Source organism: Crocuta crocuta, unplaced genomic scaffold, assembly GCF_008692635.1.
Source record: "Crocuta crocuta isolate KB4526 unplaced genomic scaffold, BGI_CrCroc_1.0 scaffold107, whole genome shotgun sequence".
Classification (NCBI taxonomy): domain Eukaryota; kingdom Metazoa; phylum Chordata; class Mammalia; order Carnivora; family Hyaenidae; genus Crocuta; species Crocuta crocuta.
The window spans coordinates 2,032,480-2,051,568 of NW_027531877.1; the positions used below are offsets into that span (position 1 = coordinate 2,032,480).

At 39.7% G+C, this 19,089-nt stretch overlaps 1 protein-coding gene and 1 long non-coding RNA gene across 7 annotated transcripts in view; one reads left to right on the forward strand and one right to left on the reverse strand.

The window, feature by feature from the left end:
• The window catches only part of LOC144239010 (uncharacterized), a 50,166-nt gene that overhangs the window by 15,055 nt on the left and 16,022 nt on the right, over positions 1-19,089 (forward strand). For both annotated transcript variants that reach the window (XR_013337288.1, XR_013337287.1), the window contains exon 2: positions 2,171-2,251. This is a non-coding gene — a long non-coding RNA (uncharacterized LOC144239010). The remainder of the gene's footprint in view (positions 1-2,170; positions 2,252-19,089) is intronic.
• The window catches only part of JAKMIP2 (janus kinase and microtubule interacting protein 2), a 174,922-nt gene continuing 171,718 nt past the window's right edge, over positions 15,886-19,089 (reverse strand). For 4 of the 5 annotated variants that reach the window (XR_013337286.1, XM_077772952.1, XM_077772951.1 and 1 more), the window contains one exon: positions 16,207-16,684. Coding sequence is in view for 2 of the 5 variants with exons in the window: in XM_077772951.1 (XP_077629077.1) it covers positions 16,664-16,684 (21 nt within the window). In the remaining 3 variants the exon portion in view is untranslated. Of the gene's footprint in view, positions 16,077-16,206; positions 16,685-19,089 lie in introns of those variants that run through there. The other variant, XM_077772953.1, reaches the window with a different exon arrangement.

The following is a 19,089-nucleotide window of genomic DNA, read 5'->3' on the forward strand; positions in this document are numbered from 1 at the left end:
CTTGAAATCAGCCATGGTTAGAAATGTTTATCTTAGAGAAATCTGCAAAGAGTATAAATCAAGGCTTTCTCTCTCTTCCTCCAGCCTGCCTGGCAGCACAGCATTGACCTCAAGGCATTTGCAGTTTGTCTTGGCTAATCCTACATCTCCACATACCTCCTCTCATCTGGGTCTCTCTGTAAAACCTTATTTCCTTGTAGAACATTGCCTGATGGCTTTCTCACCCCTCAGGGTTGTAAAACAGGGCAGCTAGATAATCTGGTAAAAAGGTTCTCTGTTATACTTTAATATATGGCTTTTCTGGGGAACTCACTTCCATTTTGCCCAGAGACTTTCTTGAATATGTATTTGTTTTTAACTCCAGGAGAACATCTGAGGGCATGTGAGAGACAGACAGCAGAAAAGGCATTGAGGGTGGAAGGAGCAATTGGGCAGGCAGCCGTGGTTCACCCACACTCAGGGTCAGCCCTGACCTTGGGAGACTGGGTCTCCCAGTCCCACCCTTTCCGCCGGAGAGCAGCAGGGCGTCACGGGGCTCTCACAGTTAAGGGAGAGGATGGGAATGGAGGGGAGAACCTTGTTTTCTACTTCAAAAGAGGTCAAAAGCCAAAGAGATTCTTTGCAGATAACAGTGTGAGTACACAAGCTTTTCTATAGTGTAACTTTCTTTAGTGAACAGGCTAGCTATGTTTCCTCATAACTCTTAGGGTTGTGAAAGAATAATTCAACTGAGTAAATTTGAAGATCTAATTGGTTTTATAAAGTGATTCATGAATCAGGCACCATCCCACCTAGCAAGTAGAAGGGAGTCTTGAAAAGTTATACAAAATGGAAGGAAGGAATGAAAAGTTGTATGAAAAGAAAGGGTGAGGCAAGGAAGTTACTAGCAACAGGAGAGGAGGACTGTTATAGGCAAAGTCACTTTCCCTTAAGGGAAAAGCAGAAGGTCTTACCAGGCAAATTATTCATCTTCCTCTGAGGGGTTGGGGTGGGGATGGAGAGGGCTCACAGGACAGATTACCCATTGGTGCTGACCGGAAAATTCACAACTTATGGGTTAAGCCTACACTTCCCCCTGGAGGTTGTCCCTGTACTTAGGTTAGGTATTAAGCCCCAGTTTGGTGACATGGCCTAGCATAAGTGACTCCATCTTGGGTCTGTAGTTTCCTTTTTAGCAGAACATTAATTATACACATGCGCGCGTGTGCGTACGCGCACACACACACACACGAGAGTAAAAACAAAAATATAACTTTTCTACTCTGTATTCTTCCTTTGTCTACATATGCTGCTCGTTTAACAGACATGTGTAGACTAACTGGTAGAGGGGAGCAAAATTTGCCACCTCAAATGTGTCTCTCTGGCCTGTGGATTATTTTGGGCTGATTATTTTAGACACAGAAAATTTAGGAAGAAACTCTGACCTCCCTCTTAACTACCTAAAAGAGTTTAGGTAGAGTTCCTGTTTCAAAAAAAGGAGCTATCATGACAGATTAAGTCCAGTACAATATGAACTAGGTGTGGTAGACAGGGAGGAACTTGGGAAAGTATGTTAACATTTCTGTCTACATCCAACCGTTTCTATATGGCCCAGCAAACATTTGTTTACTTAACCGTTAGGCTTTTTCATCTTTCTGTGAATTGTCTTTCTTCCCCTTGAAGCCCCACATCTCCACGCTCCTTTCCTTAGCTCTTGATGACATATAAGCCTCCGTTGCCCGTTGCAATGCGGGCAATGTGATGCCCCTCTGAGTAATTACATTTGCTTTTCTCCTGTTAATCTGTCTCCTTTCAGTTTAACTCCTAGATCAGCCAAAAGAATCTTGGAGAGTAGAGGGACAGTTTTCCTTCCCAACATATGTTATGGATAGCGTAAGCCAGGATTTGTGGGGAGTATTAAATATTCTCTCACTTCAAAGATCTAATAACTGTTTGGAGACAAAAAGCACACTGACAGCACAGGTTAGTGCCATGAGCACCGACGTCAGAGGTAGATCTGAGTTCAAATTCTGCCTCAGCCCATTATTAGCTGAATAAACATGGGCTAATTACCAAATTTTTATGTGTTAGTTTCTTCCTTAGTAAATGCAAAGTTGAGAGCATGAATGTTAATAAGTGAGACTCCATCCTATAGGGGGCACTTTTTAAATAATGATTTTTTTTTTTTTAGGTAATTTCTACATCCAGCATGAGGCTTGAGCTGACAACCTTGAGATCAAGAGTCGCGTGCTCTACCGACTGGGCCAGCCAGGTACCCCGTGGATGGGACATTTTATGTAGCTTACTAATGTTTCACTTTACTTCATTTTAATTTCACCCTTATTATAACCCTGCTAGCTCTAAGTTGTATTATTTCCATTTTAAGAATGAGAAAATTGAGCCTCAGAGACATTCATTAACTTAAGGTCATAGAGCTAACTGGGAAAAGAGCTGGGAGTCACAAGACCACTTTAGAAGCCATACAGCATATGAAAACATGCAAAAAAACCTCCTGACATGGTCGGGGCTCAGCCACTGTATATTGTTATTCATTTAATATATAATTATTTACATGTTAGTTATAGTGATGATTATATTAATATAATAATATAGGATTATATAAGGTATTATACAATCCCTTAATTACATGAGTTAATTATATATATTTTTAGGGGAAAGTTCACTACGCTTGTATCAGATTATCTGAGCCATGCCTTGGCTCTGCGATTTATTCGTTCTGCCAACAGCCAAGTCACATCAGTATTCTCATTTATACCCAGGCATGCCTGCCACATGGTAACTGTTCAATACACGCTGGAAAATGAAGGAATAAAAAAAATGAATGAATAAACAAATAAATGTTTAGGATCTCTTCTAGATCTAAAAAAGCAACTGTTCTTGCGGCACCTGGGTGGCTCAGTAGGTTACATCCCAATGTTGGTTTTGGCTCAGGTCGTGATCTCAGGGTTTGAGCCCCGCATCGGGCTGTGTGCTGGTGGTGCAGAGGGTGCCTGGGATTCTCTTTCTACCTCTCTCTCTGCCCCTCCTGCACAATCTCTTTTTTAAAATAAGCAAATAAACTTAAAAAAAATGCAACTGTCCTTACGATGTACACAAAGAAAAATTGTCAGCGATATCAGAGTTCCAGGTGCATCAGACCACAAAGGATCCTAATAGTGCCTCCCTGTGGTACCAAGGGGGAACTGCAAGGTCATTGCACAAGCTTCCCAGCTGTGTCTGATCCTTCACACATTGTCAAAGATTTGCCCAGCTCCTCAGCCCCTTATTTTCTCCCCTTCTACGGTATATTAACCCTTGCCCAAGCAGGAAGATGTCTGCTTGCTACTCTACAGAAATCACTGCTTTTTCACTTAATATTGCGATATTCTGGCTGCATGTTTTTCTTGAGTGGCAAGAGTCAGGGAAGGATCGTGAAGGCAGGGATGTCTTACTGATGTTCTTTCATACTCTGTGCTCTTGTATCATCCTGTGTACTTTTTCCTTTTACACTAACAAATGAACTTCAAGCATAACAAATAATAAATATCTGATTTACGGAGCGTGCCAGTGATTGAGCCCTTATATACCAGTCATTAGTACATTAATACTTTCTGTACTAATCTTGCTACATGTCTCATTTAATTCTGACAAGGGCTCAACAAGGGAAATTATTTCATTATCCCATTTTATAAAAAAGGAAAGGAAGGCTTGGAATGATTGTTACTCACTGAATAACACATACCTAGTGGTAGAGATGGGACTGGGGCCTAGTCTGTCGGTCTTCTATACATATAAAGCCTCTCACTGCAGGAAAGAAAAGATAAATAGGTCAGAAAGAGAAAAGACAAACATGATTGGGTCTTTTCTTTCTTTTTTAAAAAATATTTTTATGTTTATTTATTTTTGAGAGAGAGAGAGAGAGAGAGAGAATGAGGAGGAGAGAGGCAGGCAGAGGGGGACAGAATATCCAAAGTGGGCTCTGTGCTGACAGCCACCCAGGTGCCCCTAATTTCATCGGTAAATAAAAGAAAACTGGGGGCACCTGGATGGTTCAGTCAGTTGACCCTCAGACTAGGGCTCAGGTCATGATCTCATGGTTGTTAAGTTGGAGCCCCAAGCCGGGTTTTGTGCTGTCAGCATGGAACCCACTTTGGATCCTTGGTCTGTCTGTCTGTCTCTCTCTCTCTCATAAAAATAAGTAAATAAATAAAGAAAAGAAAATTGAAGCTCCTAGCTCATTTTGAACTATGTTTCCCATAGCAGCCCCTGTATATGTAGGGAGACACCCCTACTAAGAGGCAGGGATTCTTTGTCAATTACACAGCCACTAACAAAATACTGTTTATGGTTAAGAAGGCTGCCCTTCTAGTGGAATAAAAGCTTATTTAGCCAATGTTTTGTGCAAACAACAAAAAATTATTGCATGCTTTCATGTTTCTTGGGAGGTAAATGTTTTTTAAGGACAAATCCCTAATTTTTTCTCCAAAAATTCCTTTAAGAAACCTAATATGTTTTGGCAAAGATATTTAAAACATAATACTGTTATTTAAAAAAAATTCAAGTGCATTCACGTAGAGAAACTCTAGACACAATAACATACCTTTCCTTGTCTGTTCCCTGAGGAGGGCTTGCTTCAGAGATGGAGAATTAGGGAGTGAATCTGATGAACTGCCTTGACCCCTTTTGTCTGGCGTCTGAGCGAGTTTGGAATATTTGGAGACTGTGTAATTGGTCGCTAAGTTTCTCTGAGCCTTTGTGTTTGCAAATGAATTTGCTGCCTGGGTGAAGACAACTCAGCTCCCCGAAATGAAGGACGGACTGCAAACACCAGGGCGATGAAGTGCTTCTGTTCAGATTACTGCCTTCCCATGGGTGTGTGCAAGAGAAACATAAAGCCCAGGACACAAAATACTCCATAAAATCTGCTTCACATTTTTCTTGAGCTAACGGTTTCTTGTTGCTGGGCTTCCAGACAAATGCTCCCCTCCTGTGGTCAAATAGTAAAATACAGGGGGAGTTAAAGTGAAGCTAGCAAGGAAACGTGGTTTTCTGTGTAGGTTTTCTGAAGAGCTTTTATTCTTTTTTAAAAATGTTTATTTATTTATTTTGACAGAGAGAGGGAGCAGGGGAAGGGCAGAGAGAGAGAGAGGGAGAGAATGAGAATCTCAAGCAGGCTCTGCACTATCAGCACAGAACCTGATATGGGGATTGAACACACAAACTGTGAGATCATCACCTGAGCCAAAACCAAGAGTCAGAGTCAGAAGCTTAACTGAGCTACCCAGGCACCTCTGAAGAGCTTTTGTTTTGTGGAATAAAACCCTCCTTCAAAATGGAAAATAGGGAAAAAAAAAAAAGGTAAAATGGAAGGAAATAAGAAAAACAAAAACCCAGAAACAACAACAAAATAATGGCAAATATTGCTATTATATTATTATAATATAATTATATTATTAATATAATATAAACAAAATAACAAAATAATTGGCAAAAAATGGCCCAATTTACCTATTTCCACCTTCATGGAGCCTTTCATCATCCAAACAAGAAGCAATTACTCCCTCCACATACAGAAACAACAGACTAACTTAGTGAGACTTGGATCGGTAGTAGGAACTATGTAACATGCTCAGGACTGAAAGCTGAAAAAGGCATAGAATATACTGTCAAATCACTCAGATTTAATTGGGGGTATGGTGGGGCCAAACAGAGCAAGTAATACACCCAGTACCTGACAAGCTAGGGACACACAAAGGCTTTGGGAGAACTAAAGCTATGGAGTTCATCTCTTGAAGAAGATGACAGCTAAGCTGAATCTTTAGGGAGAGGGTTTATCCAGGACATACATGGCTATGCTGAGTAGAGAATGTGAGCCTTATTTTCTGGAGTTTGGTTAGATAAGATAGTAGCCTTGTGCTGGCTACACTATCTTACCCCAGGTCCCACTCCCAGGTTTATATTATGTGTTTAGTTCAATAAGCATTTGAGAGTTAACCTAAGGTAGGCATGGGAAACCAAGAAGGGATTTTATTTTTCAAAGTTTATATATAGAGAGAGCACATGTGAGCAGGGGAGGATCAGAAAGGGAGGGAGAGAGAGAATCCCAAGCAGGCTCCTCACTGTCAGTGCACAGCCGGATTCAGGGCCCGATCTCCTGACCTGACCATGACCTGAGCCAAAATCAGGAGTCTGATATTTACCAATCGAGCCACCTAGGCACCGCCCAAGGTGGGATTTTAAAGATGAGAACAACCTGGTCTGATCTGCACATTAAATCAAACTGGAAACACCAAGGAGGTATACTCATTGTGTTTTTAACAGCTAAGTTTAGCTCTACACCCAATGTGAGGCTTGAACTACCACCCCAGAATCAAGAGTCTCTTGCTGCACTGACTGAGCCAACCAGGTGCTCCAGCAAGAAAGATTCACACCTGGAAGCAGTTAACTTAACCAGGCAGCTACTGCAGGAGTTCAGATGGGGAGCTCTTAATAGAAATGACGGAGAACAGGGGCGCCTGGGTGGCTTAGTCGGTTAAGCGTCCGACTTTCGCTTAGGTCATGATCTCGCGGTTCGTGGGTTTGAGCCCCGCGTCGGGCTCTGTGCTGACTGCCAGCTCAGAGCCTGGAGCCTGTTTCAGTCTGTGACTCCCTCTCTCTCTGACCCTCCCCTGCTCACGCTGTCTCTCTCTCTCTCCTAGAAATAAATAAAACATTAAAAAAAAAGAAATGATGGAGAACAGAAGACAGACAGGTGTAAGAACTAAACTCACTGGGGCTTGGGAAGGACTGGATGCCGAGGGTGAGGGAAAACTAGGAGAGAATGAAGGGCATGGAATCATGATTTCATCTAGCATCTCCCACTGAGTGGGGGGAACAGGAGAAAGAGCAGTTCTGGAATGAAAAATGAACTCAGGACACTTAGTGGTTTGTGGTATACTCATGGCTTTTAGTCATCCTGGATTGATTTCTGTTTCATTGTTTCTGGGCCTAATCTATCTTATTTTCCTAGAAGCTCATTGAGAGAAAGGACCATATTTTGTCTCAATATCCCTTAAAATGCCTTTTGAAAAAGCATTATCAAGTTGTTAAAAATGTCATTTTCGGGGTGCCTGAGTGGCTCGGTCGGTAAAGCGTCGACACAACTCAGGTCATGATCTCGCGGTTTATGAGTTCAAGCCCCGAGTCAGGCTCTGTGCTGACACCTCAGTGTCTGGAGCCTGCTTCAGATTCTTTGTCTCCCTCTCTTTCTGCCCCTCCTCTTCTCATGCTGTCTTTGTCTGTCAGTCTGTCTCTCTCTCAAAAATAAATAAACATTTAAAAAAATCTCTGAACACCTGTGTGGCTCAATTGGTTTATTGTCTGACTCCTAATTTTGGCTCAGGTCATGATCTTGGTGGTATGGGAGTTTGAGCCCCACATTGGGCTTTGAGCTGACAGTGTGGAGCCTGCTTGGGATTTTCTCTCTCCCTGCCTTTGTGTCCCGCACATACACGCTCTCTCCTTCTCTCTCACTACTCTCTCTCAAAATAAATAAACTTAAAAAAGTCATTGCCATAAAATAAATGAACATATGTCTAAGTGTTATGCACTTCATTAATTAAAGAAACCATTCAAAATCACTCATCATTAGGGAAATACAAATTAAAACCACAATGAGATACCACCTCACACCTGTCAGAATGGCTAAAATTAACAACTCAGGCAACAACAGATGTTGGCAAGAGAAACTCTCCTACACTCCTGGTAGGAATGCAAACTGGCGCAGCCACTCTGGAAAACAGTATGGAGGTTCCTCAAAAAATTAAAAATAGAGCTACCCTATGACACAGCGATTGCACTACTAGGTATTTACCGATGGATACAGGAGTGCTGTTTCGAGGGGGCACATGCATCCCAATGTTTATAGCAGTGCTATCAACAAGAGCCAAGGTATGGAAAGAGCCCACAGGTCCATCAATGGATGAATGGATTAAGAAGATGTGGTAATACAATGGAGTATTACTCAGCAATAAAAATGAATGAAATCTTGCCATCTGCAACAATGTAGACAGAACTAGAGGGTATTATGCTATGCAAAATAAGTCAGAGAAAGACAACTATCATATGACTTCACTCCTATGAGGAACTTAAGATACAAAACAGATGAACATAAGGGAAGGGAAGCAAAAATAATATAAAAACATGGAGGGGGACAAAACATAAGAGACTCTTAAATACAGACAACTGATGAGAGTTGCTAGAGGGGTTGTGGGTGGGGGAATGGGCTAAATGGGCAAGGGGCATAAAGAAGGACACTTGGGATGAACACTGGGTATTACACATAGGTGATGAATCACTGGCTTCTACTCTTCAAATCATTATTGTACTATATGCTAACTAACTTGGATGTAAATTAAAAGGAAGGAAGGAAGGGAGGAAGGAACCAGCAGAACAACTAAGCTGGTACACGAAAAGTTTGAAGAATGGGAAAATACAGGCTGAATTGAAGGCAGTAGATTGGAAACCAGACAGGTTAATTTGTACACAGCACAAAAACCTAGTCTTTGGGTTTTTCTTTCTCTATGAAGCAGAAATAAAAAAGATAGGTCACACCTTATCAGCTTTCTCCAAGTTAGTCTGTAATTGTACATGTGCACTCTCGTCAATTGTTGCATTCCTCCCAGGGTCAAATAACTTTCTTTTTTTAGTTTATTTCTTTTTGAGAGAGAGACTGTGAGGGGGATGGCGAGGGCAGAGAGCTGGGGTAACAGAGATCCAGGCTCCGTGCTGACAGCAACAAGCCCAATGCAGTGCTTGAACTCACTCACTGTGAGATCATGACTGAAGCTGAAGTCGGACATGCAACTGACCCACCCATTCAGGTGCCCCAAATAACTTTCTAGCTAGCATGTTAGAAACCCCTCTAAGGTGAAATTATAAAGATACACACTCATCATTTTGTCTTATTCTTATTTAAGATATTTTTCTACAGGGGCAGCTGGGTGGCTCAGTCGGTTAAGTGGCCGACTTCGACTCAGGTCACGATCTCACAGTTCGTAGGTTTGAGTCCTGCGATGGGCTCTGTGCTGACAGCTCAGAGCCTGTAGCCTGCTTCACATTCTGTGTCTCCCTCTCTCTGCCCCTTTCCCGTTTGTGCTTTGTCTTTCAAAATATAAATAAGTGTCAAAAATTTTTTTTAAAAAGGTATTTTTCTACATACTTTCCTATAGTAGCTCTCAGAACATTTAATGTGCATTTTAAAAGTTTTCAATCTATACCCTGTGCTGTATAAAAACAGATTTGAGGCAGTATATATTAAAAGCTAAATTAAATTAAAGGCAAAACAATAAAATCAATACAGTAAAAAAACAGAAAGAGTTCATAAGATGCCATAAGTTACATTTTAGGTTTGTTCATGCATTTCTAGGTAGTCCAGGCAAAACCATTTGCACAGTAAATTTTCTCTTGTTATAAAGGAACAAACATTCTGTTCCTGAGGTGGTTCTTATTTGGTTTTGTTTTTCCTCCTCCTCCTCAATTCTAAAAAAAAAAAAAATCATATGGAGCTTCAGATGGATGACATGCATGTAGTGGCCATTGTTCTCAAAATTTTACAGTAATGACAGGCACAGACTACCAGCGACCATTTGTTATAGAACCTTTTGATCAAAACCAGGGGCTTCGTATTTATAAATACAGCTATGTGCAAAAGAATGTATTCGTCAAAAACAGATTTTATTTGGAGCATTTTTAGTGAGTAAAAAACCCTTCATAACTCAAACCTCACATTCCATATGTCACTACAAAGTTGCTTAAATAAAATAGACCTGCTTCATCAGCCATTTGGCACAGATGGTTAGCCATGAGCTAGGTAAGCATTTATGTATATACCTGCACTTGTGTGACTGTACTTGCTCACCTGGACGAAAGAGGCAGCGCTGTCTGCTGAGAGGGGACCGGGAATCCCTCCATGTGGGTCTGGTGGGTGTTCGCTCCTCTCCTGGACTATTGGTAGGACGCGTCTCCCGTCCCCTGCACCATCTCCAGGAGACAGTGGGGCACTCTTTTCATGAGCTAGGAGAAGTCCGTTACTTGCTGACATGACAGCATACTTGAGTTATGTATCAGAGTGAAAGTTCACCAAATCAGAGATTTTCATTTACAAAATTAGATAGAATCCATAACAATAACTGCCTATTTCATAGAATGTTGATATGCTTGGTACCTTTCTCAAAGAAGTTCAGTCAGTTCTAAGTTTTTGTCAGATAACGTAGATCATGATGTCTTGAGGGCTTGGGGCTATGTTTTAGTCTTCTCTGTTTGAAGGGTTTGACACGGCACACATGGTTCCTATAAAAGAGTGACAGAAGGTTGTAATGAACTGATGAGCAATGCTTTTTGCTTAGGCACTTAAGTCAGCTGAAGTTTGTTGAAGTTAAAGATAAATTGGGTACAACTGAAAAAAGAAAAGGTCTTAGCGTGGATTTTTGAAGCCCCCCCCCCCCAAATACTAGTGCTAGTTTTAGTGGTTCTTAACAATGGCCTACAAAACTGTACCTCATATTGTGCCATCTTGGTTCTTTGGGTTGTTTCCCACGTTAAACTATAAACTCTCTGAGGGTAGACCCATACGTACCAGACCATAACGGTGGGTACATAATGGATGCTCACATAATACATACTCGTTAACTAGCTACATCGAGTGACTCTGTACAATAGGGAACAAAGGTAGGTAGGTAAAGGAAAAGAAGTATCTGGAATAAGGATGGCAAATACCTGGTAAGATCTCTCCCAAATTATACTCAGAGCAGACATGCTGAATGATCATTGTTCTCTCCTCAGAAGTATAAGTTCTGCCTTGGATTCTTCACCATTGTGCCCCTGGCAGGTGCAATAAAAAAAATTCAGAGGGAGTAGATGAGGTGAAAACTGTTTACAATCATTGATCACTGTCATTATACTGATAGCTCTGATACCCGGTTTTTCAAAAGTAGGTTAAGAGCACAGTTAAGGACAACAAAACAAAAACAAAAACCTATGAACAATGCGAGATAAAGTTTTAAAAAATGCAGCTTGTTTTATTTTTATATAAACTAAAACACCAGAGCTCATTGATTCCTATATTAAATACATAAATTATAAAATAACCATTCATAAACCTTTACATACAATAAATTGATTCCCATCTCTAGGTAATACATATAGTACATGTACATGTTCAGTGTACTTCAGAGGGACCATTATGGTGAAACTCAGTCAATTTATATTTTTCTCATTAATAAACAAGTGCTGAACCAATAGATGGAGTCATGCTAATGAGATGGAGATAAAGAACCCCAAATGAGGCAGCTGATTGGATGAAAGCTCTGAGAAATTGGTCCCCTGGCTACATTAGTACAGTAGGTATCTGGGGAATCATGTATTCAAATACACTGGCTCTCTACTTGAGTCCCCATAGACTTGGATCTTGAAGGTTAAAACACGCATAAAGCCTTATTGGAATGAGACTTTTAGCTGATAAAATGATGGGATTTGGGGGGTAATATTAATACTGTAGATCATACTGGATTTCTCGTTGCTCTTCCTAGAAAACCACTGGCATCACTAAGAGGCTGGTTTATAGGTCTGAGTAATTGGAAAACCAATCAGTAGTTCTTTGCCTCAGTCAACAACAGGGAGTCATGGTAGTGAACAGAAGGTGGGGGAGGAAGAAGAGGCAGGGAAGGAGGAGAGCACAGACACCAGATGCTAACCCAAAATATGAGTTACCTAGCAGCATCAGAAAAACCCCTTCCTTCAGTCCTCAGTCCTAGGACAGAAGTACCCATTTAGTAAACGCTCACACCATCGTAGTATGTACAGAATATACATGTGCATATATGTACATATTTATAAAAAGCGTTTGTATTTTTATCTGTTTCATTGTAAGTAGTTACTATAGTTAATGGGGGAAATAGCCACATCTTGTGAGATGTCAATCAAAGGTCAGTGATTGCTGTTACTACTGGATGCTGAGGATGTGCTTTTGGGAAATTGCATTACTCATACTTTAGCAAGTTTGTAGAGTCTTGATTGTAGACAAAATTGGACTCAAAGTTGTTTATCTACACCTCTTCTATCCTACGAAACTTTGATATAACAAGGATGGAAATATAAGCGTGGATGCAAAGATCTCAATGCAAAAACAGAAATACATGAGGGAACTTCACCCAATCCGTCACCTGCACCTCTGAGTATGATACTTTAGGTTGAATATAGCAAATTATAATCCTTCTATTTTTGCCACATTGCTCCTGGAAGTAGATTTTTAGGAACCTGATTAAACATTAGACTTGGACTTTCAACAAGTGGTTTATTTAGGAAGAACCAAACTACCAAATTAAAGGCAACAGAGGAACGTGAATGTGCCCTGCCCAGTACTGAAATGAAATTAGAGGATCAAGTCCAACCTTCTGTTACGTCTGAATCCTCTTGCCAATACACCTGAAATTGAGTCTCAAGGTAATATATTATATAGAAGTGACAAGACAGTTGAACAGAATGGAAGCTTTTATCCTTTAAGACCTTGTGACCTACTTTTTTTTTCCCTTCAGAAAGGAGAAGTCCACTTAAGGAAAGGCTGGGGCCCATCTTGAAAGCATTAACTTGTGACATAAACAGTCACCTAAGATTTGTTTTGATTACTGATCTCTCAGATGTTATATTGAGCTTTTTCAATATAGTAGATAAATGTGGGTATGTATATATACACCATATATATACTGTATATATGTGTATATATGTACATATGTAGTTCTACTCTTTGACAGATCAAAAAATGCAATTAAATATTTAGAAAATAAAATGCCTAAGCTGCCCACCTATTTTGATGTAACATAACACACATGATCCAATTATTTAAACATCAACACATTAAAAATATTATTTTTACAATTCCCATGAAAACCTAGGCAGTTTTTAAAAAACACTTCCATTTGCAACAATGAACTTACAGATTACATTGAAGACACTGAACATGTGAATCACACAGTGGGTTTACAGAAAAGGTTGACAATAAATAGGCAAAAAGGAACAAGTTTATCAAAGATTTATTTTGAACAAAAATTTAATTGAAAAAAATACTATAGCAAAAATCATTTGGCAAAATTGTATTTCTTCTATACTAGTAGAGAATAAATGTCCCTTTTCTGCTCCAGCGATGACTGATGAGCCCTCTACATCATCTCTACCCTACTGAAGAAGCAGGCCACCTATGTCAACACTTATTTGTGAATGGCAGAAAAATCAAAGCAAAATTTATTCTTCCACCTCTAAAACCTCACTATTGACAATGATTTCATTTATATGACATAGGTTAAAAGGGACCTGATACTTATTTTCAGCACATTCCAGTGTTGCCTACAGTATGATTTGGGTGGGAAAAAAAAAAAGTCCTTTTAGTAATAGACACTTTCTAGTATTATAGCCAAATAGTTTTCTGGTTTTTCCTTGCTCATGAAAAATTTCCTGCCATGAATAACTGTGCTGAAGTGGGGCTTTCATTTTATGGCAAACTGTTTTTTCATATTATAAGTTCTATTTATCTTCCAAGAGATGAATACTTTGTTAAGAAAGACAGGCAAACGAGCCCTGAAGAATGCTGTTCTGTTATTAACTTATTGGCCAAACGTGTCAGGAGAGTCAAGATGCAGAAATTAAAGATCAAAGTGGGGATTTCATACTCTCTGTAAGAAATTGAGCCACAGTAAGCCCCTCCATGACTAATGAGACACTCTTCACTGTTGCTAAACATCATATGCAAGAGAAGCATTCACTTAAATATAATTCATTTCTGTGGATCCAGGAGTGAAACACACATTTACAGCTGTTAATGATTTTATAATTGTTGAAATGAATAAAAGAGAGATGTACCTATCAAAATATTCAGCCTCATCCAATATGTTAATTGTGAGGATCAGAAGTAAGATGACTTAGTAAAAGCATCACAATTTAGCCTAAAATCTAGAGAACTTTGCTCATCTCCTGAATGTTAAACAAAGAATCTCTCCTTTTGCATTCACCCTAAAAACATCAAAAGCTGCTTAGTCATCCTACCTGTATGATTGTGTGTGTGTGTGTGATACAATCAAATTTATAACAGATAAGGTACATGATCAAGCCACACTGTTTTTCCAAATGTTTCTAATCCTTTAAATCAGTGTTTAGATATGAAATTTAATATACAAGTTTCTTGGAGGAAAAAGCAAGATGAAGGAAAGTAGGGTTGATATAGCAGATGGAGTATGAATTTGCTCAGATGGACCCTGGAATGATCTATAAAGAGCAACAGAAGAGAGAAGTCAAAGATAGGGAAGAATTCATCCTCTTGCATATATTCTGAGATCTGAAAGGGCTGGATAGCAGACTGTAGTGGCACCTTCTCTTACATTGCCTGCACAATGAATGTGCTGTTCACATTTAGTGTACAAATTACCCGGTTGAGTAAAGAATCCAGCAGAAGGATATTTTGTATATTCCCAGTAAGACATATTGCTCAGTAGTACATCTCTCCAAAATGAAAGGGTTAATCAGACTAATTATGTGATACTATTGGTTACTCCAAGCCTTAATTTCATAGTTGGCTCTCCTAGGATAAAAGTGGAGTTTTGTCTCATGGCATGCATATGCAATAAAGAGAGCTAGGAGATGCTTATCAGTGAAATGATATTCTTCTATCCCATTCAAAAGCATGAGATGATCTATTTACTATAGGTTATCAGAGATCCCGGCTCTGGATCTCCCAACCTTTATTGCTAGCAATATCCCAGGTAGTTTGATGGGAAACTTCAGTGCTGCAGTGCTTAGATTCAACCAGACGGAAGCACTATTTTATTACACAGGGGACTCTTTCTCAACAATACAAGAAAGTCAAATAATACAGCCGTCAAATTTTTTACAAAGCACTTTGTGCTACTTTAAGCACCTCTTGTTTGAGAATTGCAAAAAACAAAAAACACCTAACTTTATGAAAAAGCATTTTAACCTCATTTTGCAGATGAGGAAACTGAGGCACAGAGAGGTTAAGTGACTGGGCCAAAGATACCTGGGTCAGAGTAAATATAAGGACAAAAAGTGGGACCCCAGCATTCTAGCCTTTCTTGCCTATTCTTCGGCTATTGTTCTGGCTTTGAAAATGCCAGTGCTAAAACCAAAGAATAAGATACTGAACTCACGTCTGGAAGGATTCGTGTAGCATTTCATAGAAAGAGTTTCTGGCTCCCTACACACATTCCTCATGCATGGGAAATCTAGCCCTGTAAATAAAACCTTGACAATTTGAAAAATTGAGGCTGTTGTGTTACCTACAGTCAATGAGGTGTAAAATTAGATTTCAGGAACATTTATTGGCTCTCAGAGCTGAATCTAAGACTCAGTATTACATAACTTAGGAAAAGTACCAGTCTTCTAATTGCCTCTGGTAGAAAATGACCCTATCAGTAACGTTATGTTGTTTCTGTATAAAAAAAGTAGAGCTGTCTTATTGCGGTCAGCTCTCTGGGGGAAAAATGTTATCAGTCTAAATGACAAGAGGTCAGAATGCTCTAGGCATATCAGGATACTTTAAAAAATAATCATCATTTTATTTAATATTCACATCTCTGTGGCAAACTCAACTGTTGGTAGAAGTTTACTTATCGCCTCTATTGTGTGTTTTTACTCAAATCGTATAACATATTTATTTGCACGTAATTTTAAGCAGCCATTTGAAAACCAGTGTTTTAGAAATGGATTCAGAGATGCTCTCTGGCCCGTGTTCCCTATAGATGTTGGCATTCGAAACAGAACTACGGCAGGGAGCTTGTGATTTAGAGCATTGTCTTCTTAATTTTCAATAGGAGTGAGATCAGTCTGTTCGTGGAGGAACACAGATGTGACAGAAGGCCAGGGAAGCATCAAATCTGCTTTTATTTCTTATGTTACATTCGCCAAGGTCCTCTGCCTCGCCACGTGGCCGGTTTAGTTGGGGCTCACTGTGATCCTCTGTCATCTGTGGAGTGCATTCCACAAGCTTCACCTTTTCCAGAAAGACAAACGGGAGACTGCTTTTCTTCCCATTCACACTGCAGATGTCTCTGTTCCTGAGTTTTAAACAACAATAAAGACAAAAAGCAAATCCCTGTAGTAAGAAACCAGACTTTTCAAATGAAACATTTTATTGTAAATAGCTCCTCATAGGTATTCCTCGTGCTTCATTTCCCACCCCCCCCCTTGTTTTTTTGTTTTATTTTGTTTGCTTGTTTTGATTTTTTAAAATGTTTATTTTGGGACTAGTGTTTCCATGGGGTGTGGTGTTACATTAAAATGATCCCCCTGCACAGCAGGGGTAGAATGTTTCTTTGTAACTTTGGTTCCATGCCCAAGACACATCTTTCCTTGATCTGTTGAAACTGTTTCCATTGCTGATTTTTTTTTTCTTTACACAATATATGTTTATAGTTCTTCTCTTCTGGTTTGACATATACATGTTTCATTAAATGCAGCATATATTGTAGATTTTCAACAGGGTCATGTAGGAACTGTCAAGTAAGAAACCTTGAATAATGGCTTTAAAATACACAGTTGTAGTCCTGGCTACAGGGTAGTTCTTAGCTTTTGATCTCCCTCTCACTGTTGTAAACATTTCTGCCATCTTTGAAGGTTTAGTAGCATTTGCCTTTCTGGAGTCTTATCCATGTTTTCGGTTACTCTGTAAAACAGAGGGAAAATTCTTTAATCATCATTTCTGTCCATGGCTGAAACAGGAAAAAAGTTCTTTAAAAAAAATTCTTTACCACCTTTTTGAACTCTATGATCTCATGCAAGTTACATCAATGAAGTTTCTAAGCTTAATTACTTGAATTTTGAATAAGAAAATAGAATGATCTATTTTAATGGTTATTGCAACATAACCATTAAATGCATATAAAGCAATTAACAGTTCTTGTTTCATAATAAGTGGCCTGACATATTAGCAATTATCATTGTTGCCTTTTCTTCTGTGGCCTTCTAAGACAAGACCTTAAGAATCTCTAATGAATTATCATACCACCAAATATAAATGTGAGATTATTTTTAAAAACAGGTATGTCTATGCCCTTCAGTGACCTACTTTTATGTCACACTTCCTCCTCAACAATTGTAACCAGTGCCGGGTGGTCTCTACCCTGCGGTGCTAACTTGCGAACTATGCCATACAGTTTTCTTCATTGGCTCCAGCGATCTTCCTGAAAAGGTATGTCCCTGGACTATGCCAGTTAGGACTCCTAGCCCTATTCCGCTCTAAGTCCCTATGTCTGGGTTTTTAATTGGTTAGCAGTTAAGGACATAATCATCTCTTCTTCCAAACAACCAAAGATGGCACAGAGGACATGCTATCATGTACTACTTAACAACATGGCTGTTAGAGTCTCAATAGTATGGATGAAGAAAAACAGGACTTACATTTTCTCGCTGTATGTCTTTAAGTTCTCTAATCCTTAACTGCTCCATATGTAAAATAAAAATACTACGTCTGTAGCAGGATTTTACTGGTACCTAGATAGAGTGATCAAGATCAAGATCCAAAGTGGGATCCTTGATCTAAGGTGGGAGACCCCTGGTACCCCAGGAGAGTTGCCAGTCCACCCACCAGACACAAATTAAAGATTCAAAAGAATTCCTGTCCTAAGTGCAAGTCAGAACTATTTGGAATTCCTATCTGCAGGGCCACTTTGCTCCTCAAGACTAGACTGGACAGGAATGACAGAGTCACAGAGTCACAGAGGAGAACCAGTAGGGGGAAGTGCAGTGGTTGAGATGGAGAAAGAGGGGTGCCAGGTGGCATAAATAGAAAATGGTGGTGCTTGCACAAATGACACTCACATGCCACTGCTCAAACACAGAGCAGTGCTCGCCTAGCGCACACCTTCAGGGAATACTGCCATGGGCATGCCCTGCACAGCCTCTGAAGAACGCACACACATGTTCCCCCACATGGCCAGTCGCTCACCACCTCTCACCAGAAAGCACATCAATAACTGCTCAGTAGCAGCCAGAGAAATAGCATCAACCACCAGGGGGGAGGGTTACAACCACGGTCAAGTGAGTTGAGAGGCATGTATCCTTTTTCCTCTATCTCTTTCCTGACCTCCTGGAGAACCAAGATTTGAAGAGGGAAGAGGGAGTGCTCTCTCAGGGCCAGACCACGAACCCTCTGCTACACTTGGGATAGGGAAGAAATGCGATTAAACAGAGTCTGAGGTTGAATTTTAAACTGACTTAGACTTCCAAGAACTGAAAGTGGCTTAAAAAATGGGGGAATTGGCCTAAGACATTTTTAAAGAATGAGAGATAAAAATTGGAACCTGAGTGAAAGCTATGTTTTGAGAAAAATAGATTATGTTCATATTTACATCCCAGTGAGAGAAGAGCCCCAAAACCTACTTAAAAGTATAATTCCCATATTCCCTTGGTAGTGAGGAGAACTGATCTTAGTCTATAGAAAAGATATTTTAAGGTGNTAGTATATATATATGTCTATATAAAATATGTAAATCCAGAAAGTCTGTTACTTGCAAGCCTTCAATTTACACATTCTCAGAAATAAATCATAAATTCTGTTTCAAAACACATAGGCATCATTTCTGCCTATCACAAATGAAATAAAGCCCATCATTAAAAAAAATTGATTTTAAATTACATCTATTTATTTTTGAGAGATAGAGTGTGAGCAGAGGAGGGACAGAGAGAGGAGACACAGAATCTGAAGCAGACTCCAGGCTCTGAGGAAGAGTTCAGCACAGAGCCCGATGCAGGGCTCGAACCTGCGAACCATGAGATCATGACCTGAGCTGAAGCCGGACACTTAACTGACTGAGCCACCCAGGCACCCCAGTAAAGCCCATCATTTGAGTAAAACCATGTTGGTTTAAAAAAACAAATGGGCTTGTAGTCTCCCAGAATATTAAATTTCTGTACAGTGAGTATCTGTAAAGGAACTTGGAGCAAAGCCACATTTATTCAAATGGGCATCCCAAATACATAAAGCGCTATCCAATGGTCCGCCATTGATGACTAATTTTCAGTGAACTAAAGGTCATCATACTCTAACTCAAACTGTATAGAATATAAATT